Source organism: Cyprinus carpio, chromosome A16 (assembly GCF_018340385.1).
Source record: "Cyprinus carpio isolate SPL01 chromosome A16, ASM1834038v1, whole genome shotgun sequence".
NCBI lineage: Eukaryota > Metazoa > Chordata > Actinopteri > Cypriniformes > Cyprinidae > Cyprinus > Cyprinus carpio.
This window is the reverse complement of record NC_056587.1, coordinates 6,977,359-6,996,970: the sequence shown is the minus strand read 5'-3', so window position 1 is coordinate 6,996,970 and position 19,612 is coordinate 6,977,359. Positions and strand designations below refer to the sequence as shown.

The 19,612-nt window shown below is 37.4% G+C and overlaps 1 protein-coding gene across 1 annotated transcript; it reads right to left on the bottom strand.

Moving 5' to 3' along the window:
• Nucleotides 1–3,227: 3,227 nt before the first annotated feature.
• Nucleotides 3,228–4,728, bottom strand: LOC109108565 (dynein beta chain, ciliary-like). The gene is made up of 4 exons (XM_042773345.1): nucleotides 4,628–4,728; nucleotides 4,392–4,496; nucleotides 3,893–4,288; nucleotides 3,228–3,813 (listed from the first exon to the last, which is right to left on the bottom strand). Exons 1-4 carry the CDS (start codon nucleotides 4,697–4,699, stop codon nucleotides 3,664–3,666), a joined length of 723 nt encoding a protein of 240 aa, XP_042629279.1. The 5' UTR covers nucleotides 4,700–4,728; the 3' UTR covers nucleotides 3,228–3,663.
• Nucleotides 4,729–19,612: the final 14,884 nt, after the last annotated feature.

Sequence of the window (19,612 nt, the reverse complement as noted above, 5' to 3'; positions counted from 1 at the left end):
TATACATTTAGATAAATACAATTTAGTCTCTAAAATTAATAATATATATATATATATATATATATATATATATATATATATATATATATATATATATATATATATGTGTGTGTGTATATATATATATATATATATATATATATATATATATATATATATATATATATATATATATATATATATATATATATATATATATATGTATGTGTGTGTGTGTGTGTGGATTCCGCCTGGAGCATGAACTCCTTTGATAGCCAGAAGGAAACCCTTTGCCTGCACAAGAGCCTGAAACACCCCACAACACAACGAAAATTTAAGCCTGGAGCATGAACTCCTTTATTTCGCCAATACTGAAGAACATTAAGATTACAAACCAACAGAAATCAATTACTTTTATTGACTGAGGAAAGCATTTGGCATTTGGAGGAAAATTGGGGCATTAAAGTGAATTTTTTCCTGTTTAATTACAGAAGGGGCTTTCACCTGTCGGTAACGTAAGACATCAGGTGCTCCTTAAATATCAAGGTAAATTTTTTGGTTATGTTAAAAAGACTCATCTTGAATGAACGGATATCCACTCTAAACCAACCATCAAATACCTGCCAGTCCCCCAAATGGCTGACCTCTGCATACATTTCTTCATATTGATTCATCTATTGTGAAAGTAGATGACTTACTAATAATAATAATATGATGAATAAAATCTTTCTTACGATTATTAGAAATGTCACCAGGTTACGCATGTAACCATACTCGGCCCGGCCAGAACAGGGCTACTAATAGTAGACATACCCCATCTAAAAACACGGCCAGCATCTCCAGGCAGTTGATGTGCCAAGTGATAAGGATCTCCCAGTACTGGGCCCTCAGACAAGAACCAAGGTTTCCTCTACATGTCTAAGGCACGAAGGCAGCACCATTTGACCTTGAGCATGCAGAGCGTGTTTTCCCCCCAGGGGAGAACCCCTTGGTCTTGAGCCACCACTGTAGAGGTCTCATGTACAGCAGGCCAAATGGTATCACACTGGATTACCATTGGAAGGTTTTCGAAATTGCTTGACGGTGAGTGACCGGCCTTCTCTCACTCTCGCGACTGCGGTGAGGATCGACTTGATCTGATCAGGAGACAGACGTACCTGCATCGTGGTCCAATCCCACACTATGTCCAGATAAGTGGTTCTCTGTACTGGAGGAAGCACACTTTTCTTGGCGTTAAGTCTAAACCCCTCTTTCATGTGAGCGAGAACGACATCTCGATGCCCGAAACGCCATCTCGATGCCGAAATGCCATCTGCTCAGATTAAGCTAATTTCAACCAATTGTCAATGTGGTTGAATATGTGAATGCCCTGGAGTCACAGAGGAGCCAGAGCAGCATCCACACACTTTGTGAAAGTGTGGGGTGAGAGTGCAAGGCCGAAGGGAAGAACCCGATATTGGTAGGATTTTTCCCCCGAAAGTCAACCTCAGGAACTTCCTGTAATGGGGAAGGATGGAGATGGGCCGAGCTCTGCACCCTGAAGCACTGTGAGTGGCAGGGTTGGCAGACCGATCTCCTGAGGGCACTGAGGAAAGATGGGCACTATGTAATGTGGTGTACACCGCTCTTCCCCAGAGGGGGCCAGGCCCTCAGAAGTCCTGGGCCTTAGCCGTCAGGATGTCTGGACGAAGACTATCCAGCCAGAATGACAGTCCACTGAACTGCCTTCCACTAGAAGCCTTCAGTCTGGGAGTGCCACTCTGACTCTAAATTCTGGGGAGTACGAGAATTACCTCATCGGAGGAATAGAGGTAAACACGTGCTCTTACTAGAGAAAATTTTTATCCCAAGAGCCCTCGTATATCTAACTTCTCATAGTCAGATACGGTTGCTCAGAATTAAATGCAGCCAAACAACCAGACGAGTAAACACAGTCTGGTGTGATAAGATCCGTATAAAAAACTAAAATTATGTAATGCATGCGTTGCCTCGGCAGCGCGCAAGCAACTCGGTTACACAAACAATATCAATATCCTCGGAGAAAGATAGCTGCAGCTGCGAGCTCTCATTCAGACGGTGAAGAACCGCAACACGGGCTTCTGAACCTCGAGAGAAAGCGCTAGATTTAGGGAATGCGGATGGAGATAGGGAGAACCCGTCTCCAACCCATCCACCAGATCATGCGTGATCCCCGCGATCTCAATCGCCGCCGTGACTCAGCAGCAGCGGGACCGGAACCGCAAGATCACAGGCACAGACACACACCTTGAAGCGTGCCCGAAAAAAGCAGAGCATTTTGCAGCGGAAAAAGCACATTCAGCCCCTGGAGAGCTGACTGCGTGAGCTCCCCTCCCCAGTAATACTGCTCATTATAATATTAGGCATAATATGCTTGTGCAACTGGCAAGCTTATCGAGGCCCTCCACATCAACCTCCTCGGACTAAGACAGGCGGAGCATTGAGCCCTCTCCCCGAGCTTCCGATCCCAGAGAGCGGGTGATGCATATGCGAAGCCCACAGGCGTAGCCGCCGTTCCGCCTCAGCGAACACGGGGCCAGCACCGTGAGGAATGCTGGCGAAGGCTCCCTGCTCAAAGTGAGCCTTCTGAGATTGAAGCACATGCAGTAACAAACTCCCTAGAGAGCTGATTCTGCATGCTTCGCTCCTAAGCAGGCAACACACAAACTGTGTGTGTGTCCACCCAAACTATAGCGCGGGCAGGGAGGAACATACAACCTGAATGCTGCCTGATCTCGGCCAAATACTTCTTTTTTTGCTTAAGCTTAGACATACTGGAGCTTATAAGTGGACAAACAACACTAAATAAGACTCACAACAAATTGCGACTGACACACACAGAGAGTGCTTGCTAAATGACAGAAAAGCTGATACCGGTTCCACTGCACGTGCTTTTATAGCTTCCTGGTCTTTACGTCACCCACCCGTGATGTCTCACCCATCCATTGGTCTGATTACACACATGATTCAGAGCGTGGTCACGCTGAAGGCGTTTCCATAGCGTTTTGACACAGCTCTAGTTCCCGAAGGGGAACCAAATATTTAATATTGAATTCATACTGTTTCAAAACCTTTTCAAAGAGAAAAACTATATTCAAGGAGAAACATTACTTTGAATTGCATTGTGGTGGGAGGATTTTCTGGAAATCCATCTTCTCCATATGCTTCCACGTCCTTGTATTGCAAGGCTTTCTTAAAACTTAATAACTGCCTGAGAAATTCAACCCTGTTATCCAGCCACAGGGGACTATAGTGGTTAAATGTGTCCTTTTATTGCAAGTCTTTCTTCGTGACTTCATCAACTCTCTCCATCATCTTTCTCTTCTCCTCTGCTATCTCCTAATCTAATTTTCTATAAAAAGTGGCATTGTACACTGAAAATATTTATGGGTCTGTGACAAATCGCTTATGTTCCTCTATTGTAAGTCATTTTGAAGTTTCTGTTAAATGCACAAATGTGAATTTATTTCCAGGTTTAAATTTATTTAGAATTCCATATTTTCAATGTGACCTCAGATGTTCCACTTTAAATTCATTACCTCAACACATCACATAGCAACTCTTCCACCAATTCATAAAGTCCACCACCATCTCGATCCAGAGATGGTTTAAACTTAATCTCAGATCCCATCAGTAGCATTTGAGCCTCAAACAAGGGAGCCCTCCTCACTGACCCCTCCATATGCTCAATAAAACCTCCAGAGAAGTTGAGACTGCACTGAAAAATCCCTCCACCATCATTTCATCTACATACTCCAAGTTGGCCTTCGATGCATCTGAAGAACTATCTGCTGCAAAAAAAAGGATCATGTTCTCCTGGAAATGACACAAGAAAACAGGAATGTTAGAGAAAAGGGGTGTAGCAAAAATAATCTATAAAAAGACACTTCCTCACCTGTGACAAATTATGGATAGTTTCTCCATCTTTCCTGAGGTTGTTGTATGTTTTTGCCACTCTTGCTGCTCTAACATCCAGTTGCAGTGTTGATTCTTTCTTATGGTCTTTTCTACAGAACATTGGCTGTTTGCTCCATCCATTCATCAGAACTTCCATCATATCAATATTGTCTTTAGTTTTTTGTAGTCTTGTCTCCAGCTGATAGACAGTGTCCTTCAGTGTGCAGATGTAGTCCCAGGAGTTCTGGTCTTGACATGTAAGTCCAGTTTCAGCTCGATGGATGTGCCATTCAACAGTCTCCATCTCATCTCTCATATGAGCAGCCTCCACTTCAAGAGCTGTCTGTTTCAGCTTACTGTACCGCTGCACCAGTAAATGTAGGCTCCCAAGGTTCTAATGGAGATCAGGTAAAATACTCATATTAATGCCATAAAATATATTAAAAAAACAAAAAAACAAATTGAACTGATAGCAGACAAACGGAGCATTTACTAACCTTAAAGAACATTTTTCTATTTTCATACACCTTCATAGCAGCAGAAGGAATGTTCATCTGATTAAGGTTTTTTAGGTGATTCATGTCCTTGAGCACAGCAATCAGCTAAGGTGAAAAAGTTCAGTATTATGCAAACGAATACACTGAAAGATTCCTCAAAATCAGATGCTCTAACAATTGAAATGAATGCCTTATGCTGTGACAAATTTTAAACGCTCTACAGTTATGTTCTTCACCTCTTGATTGACATTTACTGACAGCAGGTCAGTGCTTGGATCTCTTTTGATTAGGGGCTGATCCAGGTTCATCTGGCAGACCTGGTTAATACTGCCACACCAGCACACTCATACCAGATACTAATGATAGACCAGCTCCATTTCTGCACTGTCAGTACTCCTGTAATATAAATGCACCATCATCTTTCCTTTGTACCATTAAAAAAAAAGAGAGAGAGAGAAAACAATAATAATCTGAATAGAATTTAAAACGCATACATATCCAGAACAAACTGAAATTTGTTCCAAGGGATATTAATTCTGTCTCTAAAAATTTTTGCCCACTTCAGACACCTTGTCATTGAAGGATGTTCTTGCTCAAATTAAGATTGTTCCTTTTTTCTGGAATGAAATTATGAATTACACAAGGTCCTTTTTGAACAAGAACAAAATTCTGTTCAAAAACAACTACTTTACCTGCTCAAGATGAGAATCAAGCAGTTGTTTGGCTTTGTCCAGCTCATCTCCAAAAAGCTTAATCACTTTGAAGAAATTAGGAGTAAATGTTTCCTTTATGATGTCTCTTTCCAAGAGGGCTTTGAGCACAGCAACCAGCTTAAAACACATACTGATTGAAAGATCATATAGGTTATAATGTTATATAGCTTAAGCTATTTTATGCTTTTTCCTTTTCATTTTAACTAAATCGGTCTCACCAGAACTGCTTACTTTGAAAACTGATTCCAATCCTGAAAAATCTTGAAAGGCAAGGCACAAAATACAGGACAGTCATCAATAAAAATCTGCAACTCTTTCTTGGAAACTTGAAAAGTATTTTTTTTTTTAATCCTTTACACAAAATGTAAAATTTAAGAAAATCAGTTATTTAAAATGTGTTTCATAAGGTAAATACTGAATATAATATGCTATCCTCATCAATAATGTTCTAACAAATTATAATAAGTATAATTAAATCATTAACCAACATGGGTATTAGATTTTACATTAAGTTAAAAAAAAAAAAAAAACTTATACTGAAATTAAAATGATAATGACATTAACATAAAAAAAAAAAAATAAACAAACAATAAAAAAAAAAAAAAACCATGACATACAGAACAAAAATTATGATTCATGAGAACAATTAAGACTTTGAGGGGAAAAAGGCTGTTGCCAATTATCATGCATGTTGTATCCAAACATACCCTATCTTTACAAAAAAGCCCCAGGAACTCTATAAAAAACTGAACTATAGCAATTATAGCAATAGATCTATTGCAACAGTGAGAGTTGTTATGTCTGCTATTGCACCAAACACTCATATATCTCATTATCTATCACTAATCAGTGAGGCATTATTACCTGTATCACTGTATGATTTACTGGAGTGTTGTTACCTCATGGCTGATTCTAATATATCCCAAGCAAGGAATACACTCCATGCAATCATACCTGAGCAGTCAGGTCAGATGGATTGTATTCTTGATCCCTTATGGTTTTGCAGAGCTGGAGAAACTCTGTATGTAGTCGAGAGACCTGCTCAGTGTAAACCCTTCCTCTGAGACCTCCAAAAACCAGCTTCTCCAACCTTTGGAACTCCAGCATAGTGGAGAAAAGGGCCTGGAAAACATTCATTTTTCAAAATGTTACTTTCCCAAAAAAATTAAACTAAAAACATTATAACTTACATGAAATAAAAAGGTAGCTGAAAGTGAAAGTGCATATTATCAATAAAAAGATGTACTGCTTACTTTCAAGTGTAAAACATGAGCCAAGAAGTCATCAAATCGAGTAAAAACAAGAGCTGAAGGGAAATCCCAGCACTCTGGTGCAGAATAATGACTGGCCAAAGCAGCCACCTTCTGTCTGTATGCCTAAATGTTTCCTGACACACCTGAAAACTCCCACCACAGTCTCTAACTTCTCCAAACCATCTTCAGTCTCTGCTCTCAGCAGCTCTTCTTTTTTTTTTTTTTTTTTTTTTTGAGAGTTGCACCACATGACATTGCACAACCTAATCTTACCATGTCATAAAAGGTTAAATTATCTGTTATCTTAAGAGACTTGTTGACCGTGACATAGTTATGAACGTGTTTCTGCATGTTGGTCGCACCACATGACTGATTTGGCAAACAAACATTGTCAAATACACACTAAGCATAAATTAGAAGATCGTCACATATGTCATACCTGCCGAATGAAGAGATTACAGAGCTCCTGCAGCAGAGCAACAATGCATGCAGGCAAATGATAGAATGAACAGTGAGCCCAGACCAGAAATATAAGATGAAAGACTGGTGGAATGAGTGTATGGAAGGATGAGAACTCATCCTCCTCCAGTTGAAACAGCAATGATCTAAGAGGCTGAAGGAGAAGATCTAAGCTCTGGCTTCCTGCAAAGCTGAGTGACAAATACACATAAATGATATTTTTGCAGAACATTATCAGAACGTCATTAAGTAGATGAAAAAACACAACTGTATTAATCAAATGTGTTGGGAATGCCATGTGCCTTACCATCAAAAACAGCCTCTGTCAAAGTTTTGAATGATGGGAAATAACTGTCATATATAATTTCCAGAATCCTCATCATTTTCTGAACACAAGGATTCTGTAGCTGAGATTTACAAAGATTTAATACATTATAAAACATTTCTGCTTGCTTATACATCATGAAATGTTTGTTTCTGGACAAACATTTTCATGAATACTCTGTATGTTTGTTTTCCTGGCACTCCAGAAGTCAAGTTCAGCTTTTGATCCAGGGTTCAATCCTGTCACAATCAAGTCAGCAGAATCTGCTCTTAAGACTTTATGGATCATGTGCATCCAGTTGATGACCATGGACTCAGTTACATGTATTGTCGCTCTGCTGTGACTGACTTGCCTTATTTGAAAATGAGAAATTGATTATTTTAGTTAAAATGAAGACATACTTTTTAATCTTATTCTGTATAATTGAGTATTAATAAATGAGTCAGACTACAAGACAATAACTTGAAAGAATATAACAAAGTTAATCTGAAGTCAAAACCAAGATGTTAGACAGAATTAGACAATTAAGATATGACTGAAAGAGAAAAGAAAAGAAAAGAAAAGAAAAGAAAAGAAAAGAAAAGAAAAGAAAAGAAAAGAAAAGAAAAGAAAAGAATGGTGGGTGTTCATGCTAATAGACTATTCAGTTCCATAGTGTATTTATTTACTTTTTTTGACAGCAAAACAAACAGTTGTGGACATTGGAGTCTACAAGTGTTCATTACCTTCTCCATGGTGTCTGACAGGTGTGGCAGAAATGAGGGTGACAGCACCCCAAAGAGTAAAGAACCCCTACAGGTTTCTGGCAGGATGGGGGAATTTCCCTTTTTAAGAATGTAAACTTTCTTTGTCTTTAGAGAGATGACAACCTAAAGTATACACATAAAAACAACAGGTAATAGTTGCTGTATAGCATTAAAGGCACACCTGTGGTCTATGATTTTGCATGCATTGAAAAGGCCAATATTAATATCAGACAGAAATGTGAGCGCAAGGCCTTTTTGCTCACTTGCCTCTGTAGAAACAGGTAGAGCATTGGACGCGGTCACGCTGAAAAATAACAGTCTAAAACGCATTTCGAAAAACGTTGTAAAAAGTAGTCTACTTTATTATTTACTTTACATAACATTGACAAATTTTTCCCACCTATCAGATTTGACTTTGAGCATCCGGCAGAGTATCTTGCCTAAATACTGCACCCTGGAGTCTTCGGAAAACGCTGTTTCTTCCTCTTCTGACATGTTTGTTGTCAATGCTAATGTACCCCTCCACCCAGTCCACACGTCAGTCATTTAGACAAATTTTTGTTGCACTTGTCCACATTAGCGATTAAACTAGTATGGTCAGTTTGAGTTAGTAGACACGCTTCAGTGTTCACAAACTGTGAGCATTCCAAAAAATGGCCAAATTCTTAAAAAAAAAAAAAAAAGGGGGGATAATTTATTCCATGCACGACTATGCCAATAACATTTAAAACTGAATTGTGTTGCTACAAGAGGGTATCAAACTCAGCCACTTAGGCTATACTTTGTTTTACAATGAGATTATTCACATGACAAACAAACTAACTTTAAATAAATAAGCTGGAACACTTCGTAATGTCTGTGCTATTGTTTTCCCCAAGTAAAATATTACACACACAAAAATTTAATTGATCAAAATTTAAGAGATGTCTGTACTGTTTCTTAATAAATTGACAGTTTTTTATTCATGAAGTTCTTAATGACATGGCAAAAATGCCAACATCTATCTCAAATCACCAAAGCAGTGAAAACATTTCAAGTTCATCACTATTGTGAAGAAAATTAACTAATATGATTTACATTCTTAAAATTGTTTTATTATTTCATCCAGTGCATTAAGATGCATTAATGAAAACTGTGCTACACAACCAGAATGACCTAACTGCGTGTTTATTGTGAGATTCTTGAGAATTTGAATCGTAACACTCTTAAAAGTTATAACTAATATGGTCAAGAGCTGAAAGAATAGCATTCTTAAAAATAATAATAATATATAATTAGACATAAGATGCACCTTTGATGCTAAATTGTGGAATATAAATTACTGTAGGCGTGTATCACTCACACACTTCCACTGTTGCACAAATGAAGATAGTTCACAAGTTGTGTTACTGTGAGGTGTGTTAAAATGAATTCTTCAGAAGGTCTCTGCTGACTTTCACGTGAGTGCACCAATAATGCCCTCTAGGGGCCTGTGGACCATTGAAACACACTAATGAGCGCTGTCTGCTGCCGACAAACCAGACGTGCTGTGCCTGATCGCACTGCATGATGAGCTCGGTAGGGTCCTTACAATTCCGGCCTCCTTTTGGGAACTGTTTCCACTTGACATTATATAACCAAACCAAATCTAAATAACACAATCCAAACAAAACAAGTCAATTCAAAAAAAAAACTAGCTAATCAAAACACTAAACATCCGCCACTTCCACGTCTGCTAGTCTAAAATTATTGCATTTTATAAATCTTTTTTTCTATTCTCATATAATATTAAATAAATGAATAATACAATAACAGTTTTACAGTGCGAAAAATATTTTAACAGGTTTCATTCAGACTTATTTTAAAAATAGACTATACTAAATAATTTACATTATCTGTTCATACATTATGCCCTCAATATTTTTGCTCAGGGTCAGTGTTTGTAGCAAGTGCTCTGAAATTCGTGCCTAAGCACGTCACATACTTCCAATGAAAGTCACTGGCTCCTGGCGTTTACACTCTTGGAAACTATGGGAATGTCGTTTGAACTGAACAGAATGCGATATCCGGCCACATGCGGCCTTCCTATGAGTGCCCCCGCGGTGTTATGCAAGCTTCATAAAAGAACAAATTTGTTATCCTCCGCTCGAGGGCATCTGTCGGGATACGTCCTCCCAGGGGTCGAGAGGAAGTAACCATTCAACAACCGCTGCTTATCTCGCTTTACTTGTTTAAAGTGTTTCTCACTTAAGATATGACAGACTGAAGTGGTCCACTTGGAAGGTAATAAATGCCTTTTTATTTACGCCTTCCTTTACTGAGCAAACCGTCTGCTGCTCGGGATCTGTATGATACTGTATGATCATTTCAGGAATATCTCCTTGAGGCTGGAAAGAAATTCCAAGAGTTTAAAAATGTCATTAAAAAGGTAACTGAAAATGCAGGAGCATGTAATTAGAATATCACATGCTAACAGAAACCATAATATTAACTCTATAAGGCAAATATTAGTATTTGCATGTGTGGAGAGAAGATGAAGAGACAGATACAGGGATTTTGAGCATTCCCACAGGGAAAACATTGACTAGTGGGAAGCTTTATCCTTTTTAATAAACCCTCCAAAAGACTGGTGCCTACCCTATTGACCTTAAAGAAGATTAAAACAGGAATACTTTTCTAACCAAAAAATTAATATAAAAATAAATAAATGATGAAACATTACTTCTATATTATATTTTTATTACGAAATTATGAATATATATATATATATATATATATATATATATATATATATATATATATATATATGCATACACTTAACATAGATAAATATAGAGTACATACTTTTATATATATCAAATTAAAATTAAGAAAATAGTATATACATTAATATATACATATACATGTAAACTTACTGACTTTTTTATATACTAATACTTACTGACTTTGCTTACACAGGGTAGCCTATAAGTCCACTCCCACCTTTTATTTACACTTTTTGTGTTCCCTGTAAAAAAAATTTCATCCTACAAATAATTGTTTATATATTTCTCGTTATGGTATATTATTACCAAATACTGGATTAAATCTTTTTATCAACTTGTTTTCTTTCAGTTAGCACATGTTTTGTATTACTTTTTTGGGATGGCATTATTGTTGGCCTCATTGATCTGAGATAGTTTTTGAGTGAACAAATTCAGTTTTTTTTTTTTTTTATTCAAGACTTGATAATATGATGAAACGAGAGATTTATAAGCAATTATTTGCAGGATGTCCATTTATTTATTTGTTTGTTTGTTTGTTTAATGATTTTTTTCTCAATTATTTATTTTTTATGTATGCAGATGCCCTGTAGACCCCACTGACAGCTTCCCCCTTTGGGATGACAGAATGTGGGGTGCAGGGTCTGTGGCGTTGAACCGTTTTGTCTCGGATTTCTCAGGGGCCTGTGTGGCATTAGTCTATACGTTGCCTTTTGATTCCTTAATCCCAGCACAGGCGACCCAACACTGGCAGCTGGTGAAATATTCCTCTCACAGCTCGTGATTTATGACCTTGCATCCCCGGCACTAAGTACAGAGAGATCACGGGTGCTTCTGAGGCCAGTATAAAAGTTTTAATATGCACACCCTGTGATCCCGACACCCACTCTGCACTCTGGCTTTACTGCTCAAAGGGGATGGGTCAATAAATGTTTTAAAAATTCATCCAGTACTGCAAAGTAGACACTGCTATCTAACCGCAGCTAATGTCTAAAATTATTTTCCTATTTTATAAAGAGTGTTTCTAAAGGAAAGCTTACTCAAAATTGCTGAATGAGTGTTTGCTGAATGAAAAACATGTACTCAAATAACCCTTCTGGCTTGGACATGTTTTTCAGATGCGTGATGTGAATCATTGTTATGATAAGCTGTTTCATTTTTACTCTTTAGTTCTCCGGTACAATAACAGGTTTCCAGTCATTTTAAACAAGGAAATGCTCAAACAGATTTTTTTTTCACAGAATGTCAACAAAACATTAAGCCTTAAACAGAGTAAAAATTGGCAAACGGGGCCTTAAGTCTTCTATATTTATGAGTTCATCTGAATGGTAATTTAATGCCGTTGACTGTTTGCTTTCCTCTTCAGTATGCACTTCCCGCAATGGTGTCCACTTTACAAGGGAACTAAAGACTCAAGTGCACATCTTTTGTGAGTGTAAAGCCAGACTTTGCCAGCAGCATCTTAAACTTCTGCCTGTGGATTGTAGAGAGAAGATGTCATTGTGTTTTTACTTTTTAGAGCCGTAGTCACGTAGTAATATTTGCCAGCAGTGTTGTGAAAGAAACACTTTGGCATTAATGACTACATTCTAAGGGAGTTTTGCCCCTACATGTAAACACATAAATCTCATCTTAACATAAACTAATCTCTAAACATTCTGCCTAACTTAAAAAAACAACATTTTATGCTGTTTTATATATATATATATATATATATATATATATATATATATATATATATATGTGGGGGGGGGGTTATTTCCTGCCACCTGCTGTTTTTGCATAGTTTCACGTTTTACACCACTAAAACACTCCCTAATCAATGTTTTCACCACACTGTCTGATTTGCATTCACAGCCCCTTGCTCTGATTTAGTAACACTGATATCAGAGCTTGTCTTCCCCTTTCCCTCCCCTCAATCCTCCCTCTTTTTTTTCTCTATTTCTGTCTGTATGCCAAGGAGCGTGTAGCAAATGGCAGCCCCAATTCACCTGGACTTCACTAGCTTGTAATGGGCGCATTACTGCTCCAGCCCCCCATCCTGTGCCTATCATAGGGGACAGAGGTCAGCTCTCTACTCCCTGCACTTGATTGAAGGCATTTATACCAATTATGGCAAACAGCCTTTCTAGGCTAATGACCTCAGCAACCTTGGACTTTTTCTCCTAGTTGGCCTTGGTGACCAAACTGCCTAAGGTCACCGTCTCTTTATGGGTCTTCTCTCCCTTTTGGATCCACTGAATTGAGACACATTTGCATTTTTCTGTATTCTAATGCAATACACACAGCTGGTCTTTGTTATGCATATTCATCATGGATATGTATGTAATTGTGCTGCCTTATATTGTTTGTAACAATTACAATCTCCCATTTGGATGAGGCTGAGCATCGGAACACTCAAAAATGTGCATTTCTACATTGTGTGTGTGTGTGTGTGTGTGTGTGTGTGTGTCACAATTTTTTGTGTGTGTGTGTGTGTGTGTGTGTGTGTGTGTGTGTGTGTGTGTGTGTGTGTGTGTGTGTGTGTGTGTGTGTGTGTGTGTGTGTGTTTTCAAACAGCTGCATTGCCATACAGTTGACAGGAAACTAAAACCACAAAACAGTCAAATCAGTAACCTGCATTTCATTCAGTTTCCTCTTTGAAATTAAAATGAGTTTTTAACTTTTCCCATTAAATATAATTGCAGTTCATCTAGTTTCATAAAAACTAATCATGAAAAGAGGTCTGTGGTTAAGATTTGGGTTGAAATAAAGGATGGGGCAGGGGTTTGCTTATAGGGCCCCATCATTACGGCGATTAGACTCTGTTTGCAGGACAGAAGCCGCAGAGTATAATGATTATTGAAGCACCATAGTACTGATACTTCATTGGGTCAGTTTGGGTGAGGAAAACATGACACTTTTTGTGTGTGTATTTCTCATTAATTTGTCATTAATTATTATATTTGTTTAAAAATAAAATATATAAAATTATATGTTTAATATAATATAATAAATATTTTGTATTAATTTGAATAACATTTTTGTTAATATAATATAATAAAACTATATTTTAAATAATTTCATAAGATCATATCATGATAGAAAGACATGACAATTTGTTCCTCATTAATTTGTTATATTAATTTGTTCTAATTATAATATATATAAAATTGTATATTAAATTACATTTTTATATTGATATGTTAAAATATTTTGGATAAAATAAAATATCTATTATAAGTTTAATATAATAAAATATTTTACTATGTAAATATGATATTATTATAAAAATTCTATAAAAATATTATCATGATAAGATCATATTTACATTTCTAAACAATGACTGAGCTAAACATTTTCTAAACATTATACACATATACAGGTGGATCTCAGTGAATTAGAATGTTGTGGAAAAGTTCATTTATTTCAGTAATTCAACTCAAATTGTGAAACTGGTGTATTAAATAAATTCAATGCACACAAACTGAAGTAGTTTAAGTAGTTTTGGTTCTTTTAATTGTGATGATTTTGGCTCACATTTAACAAAAACCCACCAATCTCAACAAATTAGAATACTTCATAAGACCAATAAAGAAAAAAAAAACATTTTTAATGAATTGTTGGCCTTCTGGAAAGTATGTTCATTTACTATACATGTACTCAATACTTGGTAGGGGCTCCTTTTGCTTTAATTACTGCCTCAATTCGGCGTGGCATGGAGGTGATCAGTTTGTGGCACTGCTGAGGTGGTATGGAAACCCAGGTTTCTTTGACAGTGGCCTTCAGTTCATCTGCATTTTTTGGTCTCTTGTTTCTCATTTTCCTCTTGACAATGCCACATAGATTCTTTCTGGGGTTCAGGTCTGGTGAGTTTGCTGGCCAGTCAAGCACACCAACACTATGGTCATTTAACCAACTTTTGGTTCTTTTGGCAGTGTGGGCAGGTGCCAAATCCTGCTGGAAAATGAAATCAGCATCTTCAAAAAGCTGGTAAACAGAAGGAAGCATGAAGTGCTCCAAAATTTCTTGGTAAACGGGTGCAGTGACTTTGGTTTTCAAAAAACACAATGGACCAAAACCAGCAGATGACATTGCATCCCAAATCATCACAGACTGTGGAAACTTAACACTGGACTTCAAGCAACTTGGGCTATGAGCTTCTCCACCCTTCCTTCAGACTCTAGGACCATGGTTTCCAATTGAAATACAAAACTTGCTCTCATCTGAAAAGAGGACTTTGGACCACTGGGCAACAGTCCAGTTCTTCTTCTCCTTAGCCCAGGTAAGACGCCTCTGACGTTGTTTGTGGTTCAGGAGTGGTTTAACAAGAGGGATACAACAACTGTAGCCAGTTTCCTTGACACGTCTCTGTGTGGTGGCTCTTGATGCCTTGACCCCAGCCTCAGTCCATTCCTTATGAAGTTCACTCAAATTCTTGAATCGATTTTGCTTGACAATCCTCATAAGGCTGCGGTTCTCTCGGTTGGTTGTGCATTTTTTTCTTCCACACCTTTTCCTTCAACTCAACTTTCTGTTAACATGCTTGGATACAGCACTCTGTGAACAGCCAGCTTCTTTGGCAATGAATGTTTGTGGCTTACCCTCCTTGTGAAGGGTAATGATTTTCTTCTGGACAGCTGTCAGATCAGCAGTCTTCCCCATGATTGTGTAGCCTAGTTAACCAAACTGAGAGACCATTTTGAAGGCTCAGGAAACCTTTGCAGGTGTTTTGAGTTGATTAGCAGATTGGCATGTCACCATATCCTAATTTGTTGAGATTTCACAATTTGAGTTGAATTACTGAAATAAATGAACTTTTACACGACATTCTAATTTATTGAGGTGCACCAAAGATCCCTCATATTTAATTATTTCTTTATTTTTAAAGACGTCATATTTTTAGCCACTATTTTTCAGTTGAAAAAAGGTGTTTCTTTATAACCCCTAAAATATGTTACTCTTAAATATGGACTGAGGAGGGAATATATTTTTGGGCCTGAAACACTGAAGTCTCTAAAAAACATAATGCTGGGAATTTTGTTCCCATAGGAACCAGAGCAAACTGTTTAATCCTCCCAAATCCTTGTGTATCTCTCCCTTGCTCCCCCTTTAAACACTCTCTCGCCCTCTCACAGACCTGGCAGCCTAATCGAGCAGCACCTATTGCTCCTGCTGTGAGATTATTAAGTAAATTATTTTAAGATCAAACGACTAGCAGTAACAATGAAGCCCAGTGCAAAACCTTCTAAGGTCTTCCATCCCCCCCATCCACCATCTCTACCTCCCCTTTACTCTCAAATTAAAGCTCTGTGGGGATCTCTCCACACCTCTCAGGTGAACTCCCCCAGTGCCCTACATCCTCCCATTCGTAGCCTTTTAGCTGCAGGCTAAAGTAGGGCACGCTAATTGGCCTCGGGAACAAAACTAACCCACTGACAGGCACAAACTCGCAAGGAGCTCAAATGGGCAAATTGCCCCAGTCCTAGGCAGCTGCTGTGTGACCAGTGTGGCCAGAGGCAGACTGGACCTTCCCTGAACTATCAGGTGGCAGTTTAACATGGCTGGGATGGAGTTTAATAACTACAGTGTTTCCGTTGATACATTTAGTGAATGACAGAGAAAGAGCTTTAAAAGTGAAAGCTCTACTTTAGCCTCTTCTTGCCTAATTTCACAAATAATATTACAGATATCACACGAAACACTTAAAAGATCATTAGGGAAAAGCATTCAGTGCTGACAACAAAAGTTTGTCCTTTCTTTGTGATGCAGTGCTAATGCTAATTAGCCAAACTGCCAAAGAATCACACAATGCCTTTTGAACCTGCTACTGCTGGATGCAAATTCTGGTGTCATTCTTGGCTCACATACTCCTTTGTCGATCTTATGAATTCAGTCTAAAATGTGTATGACTCTATGACACTCAGGATATTTGCAGTACATAAAATAGCGTTATACCAAGCTACTTCAACACACAGCAATTCAGAACTTTTTTATGTTTTGGCGAATATTTTAGAATTTTACATGTATGCGTATGCCCCACTGATGGTTAGATTTAGGGGTGGAATTCCATGTTTACTTTTTTCCTAAAAATCTACAAAAAAGAAAATGCTACTTCATAATATAATGTTTATCACTATTCATAATTCATCATTTAAAGCAGTCAAGCTAAACATTGTCCCTGTAAAGGCACAAGCTCTTTTAAACAATTATGAGAATATGATTTTTTTTTTAAATGGTAAAAACAGGAGTATTTTCTAAAACCACTGAATCAAAGACAATGATAAACAGCAGTGCTTAACTAAATGATTATTTTGCTTAGTAAAAAGAATACGTAAAATGACACACCGATACGTTAGTATAGAGGGATTCCCTATAGTTCACTTAAACAAACTGACTGAATGAATATTGATGTTAAAAACACCATCTGAAACCAAATGATTTGCTCAGACGTCACTACTATAGTGATAGATACTATGCTTTGCCAATTCTCCAGCTGTCTTGCCAATAAAGCTTTATTAAACTTAAATGAATACAGTAGGCCTACATTGCTAGTTTTTTTGAAAGTAGCTGCTGGAAAAATTGAATAAAATTTGATGCATTGGTAGTTAGTTACTCTTTAACATTGTAGTGCTGAATACCTTGGAATATCTACGTTTTCTATTGTCTAAAGCAACAGTTAAGTGTTTGTGAGAGAAAGAGAGAGAGAGAAAGAGAGAAAATTTGTGCCATTAGGTAAGTTCTCAAGCCATTATACAGTGATTACCCAAAGAGCTTATGAAAGGTTGCTTTGATAGTGTGTTTTTAAGTGGGTCAAAGAAAGCTTCTCGCGGCTCAGGGTAATTGGAACTTGAATCAATTGTTTGTAATGTATGTCAGCATCACACTTCAAAGTCATTAATTTAACTCCACTGAATGAGATCTGTGGATTGTGAAGGTGTTTCTAGAGCAATGGGAAATTATTAGTGCAGTGCCCGAGAAAATTCCTGTGATACCTTGACAAAACACTAACGTAAAATAAGTAAAACAAAAGCAAAATGGTTAATTTAACCATTTCATTAGCACCAAAAGCTAAGAGAACATTTTCCAAAGAGCAGGAGAAGCTACAGCCAGTGTCTTTCCTCAGATTTTGGGAGGCAATGTCATCAATCACATGCTCTAATTCCCGATGGCCTCCCACTGAGAGTTTGAAATGTGCATGTAATTTAATTTGAAGCCCCCCGGTCACTCTCGGCATCCTTCCTGCATGTTTGTCAATGTGCTGTAATCTCATGCTCAGTGGGACCTTAAGTGCTGATGCAATCAGATTGTTGAGTGTCATGTTATTAAGGAATGCTGCAAATCATCAAGTATTCAACACGTTTTATCACTTTGTATTTCAGCACCATTTCACAGAGATTTTAGTAGTCCTTGTCATTCAATGCGATGAGTTTTTTAGAAAATATTTTTTGTTTTTGTTATTGAGTTTTTTGAACTTAAAAGGTGCTGTATATATATATATACACACACACACACACACTCTCTCTCTCTCTCTCTCTCTCTCTCTCTCTCTCTCTCTCTCTCTCTCTCTCTCTCTCTCTCTCTATATTCATTTGGAATTTTCATACTTTTTATATATATATATATATATATATATATATATACGTATTTAGGGGATGAACTATCCCTTATGTTATATTGCAGTTCATTTGGAATTTTGAGACTTTTGTTCTTTGAGCTTCAGGCACATATAAGAAGCACATAAGAAGTGTGTTTCAACACTTCTTCTGTTTAAAATGTTGTAAAAACTATATATATAAAAAAAATAGTTGCAACACTTTTTATAATATTCACAGTAGAGTTGTTGAATAGTTATGTTGTTAAATGCAGCTTTAAAAATTATATTCACATGATTATTTTTTGTAATGTGAAGTATGAGAATTAGTAGAAGTAGTGTTTAAGTTATTTTAACCCTTTTTTCATAGTTTTTCATAGTGTGATTTTTGGTTAATTGTGTTGAATCCAATAGGGTCAATTTGATTGTATCTAGATATTTAACTTTATTTATTAATTTAAACACTCTAAACATCTATTTTGCTAAGCAGAGCGAAGAGGTTAGTAAAAACCTTCAGTCTCATACACCTTTTCACATCTGCTTTCCAACGTTTCCTCATGCTCCCCTGTCCTGTGGGCCCCTAAAGCAATATGGGATCACAACGATGCCACTGCAACATGGCGGCTTTTCACACGTGATCAGTTCTGCCATCAGCAGCAGGTCTGAGACAGGAGCACCAGCTTTCCTAAGCAGATTTTGTCCTGTAGCTGACCCCATCATTAGGCCCTAATAATCCAGTCCTTCACTGAGTCCGCCAAACCACGGCCCGGGAAATGCAGCTCTTAGTCGTGTCTGGTCTTGATGACAGCAAGGCTGTGGGAGGTTGTGGTAAATAGCGATGGGAGTCATATTCGGGACACAATGACAAGTTGTCCTCTATCATTAGTGCCGTGTGAGTACCAGTAGCTGCAGAGAGGGATAGTGGGGCACACAGATGGTACTGCCAGCGCCTTTCGCTGTAGGAATGGCAGTGAAGGGACTTCACAGACTGTTGCTGTGTTTCCATGATGTTGTAGCTCATCAGCACTAACCACCTGACCACATTTGTTAGATGTGATGTACTATATGCTATTTTGGTCAAGCCGCTATAATTCAAAATCTATCTCATGTTCTTTCAAATAAAAATACACAATTACACATTTTTCCCTTAAACTAATAATAATAATAAAAAAATCATACACACAGTGACTTGAATATTCCTCTTCTACAGTGAAAAGAAGAATTTTTTAAATCAATTTTTAAAATCAACTTTTAGTTATTTATTTATATACAATTGTGTACGGTTGTGCTGATATCATAATGAAGAAAAGAAAACCCTATTAAATATTTTGGCATAATCTTTCATTCAATAATATTCAATATTAACAAAATTTTTCAAATATTATTAGTCTCGGTTACGTATGTAACCCTC

Coding starts and splice junctions, on each gene's coding strand:
- LOC109108565 (XM_042773345.1), bottom strand. CDS start 4,699: ATGAACCTGGATCAGCCCCTAATCAAAAGAGATCCAAGCACTGACCTG. Junction 4,497..4,627: donor CAGTAAATGTCAATCAAGAG/GTGAAGAACATA, acceptor TTTTCACCTTAG/CTGATTGCTGTGCTCAAGGA. Junction 3,814..3,892: donor CTATCCATAATTTGTCACAG/GTGAGGAAGTGT, acceptor TGTCATTTCCAG/GAGAACATGATCCTTTTTTT.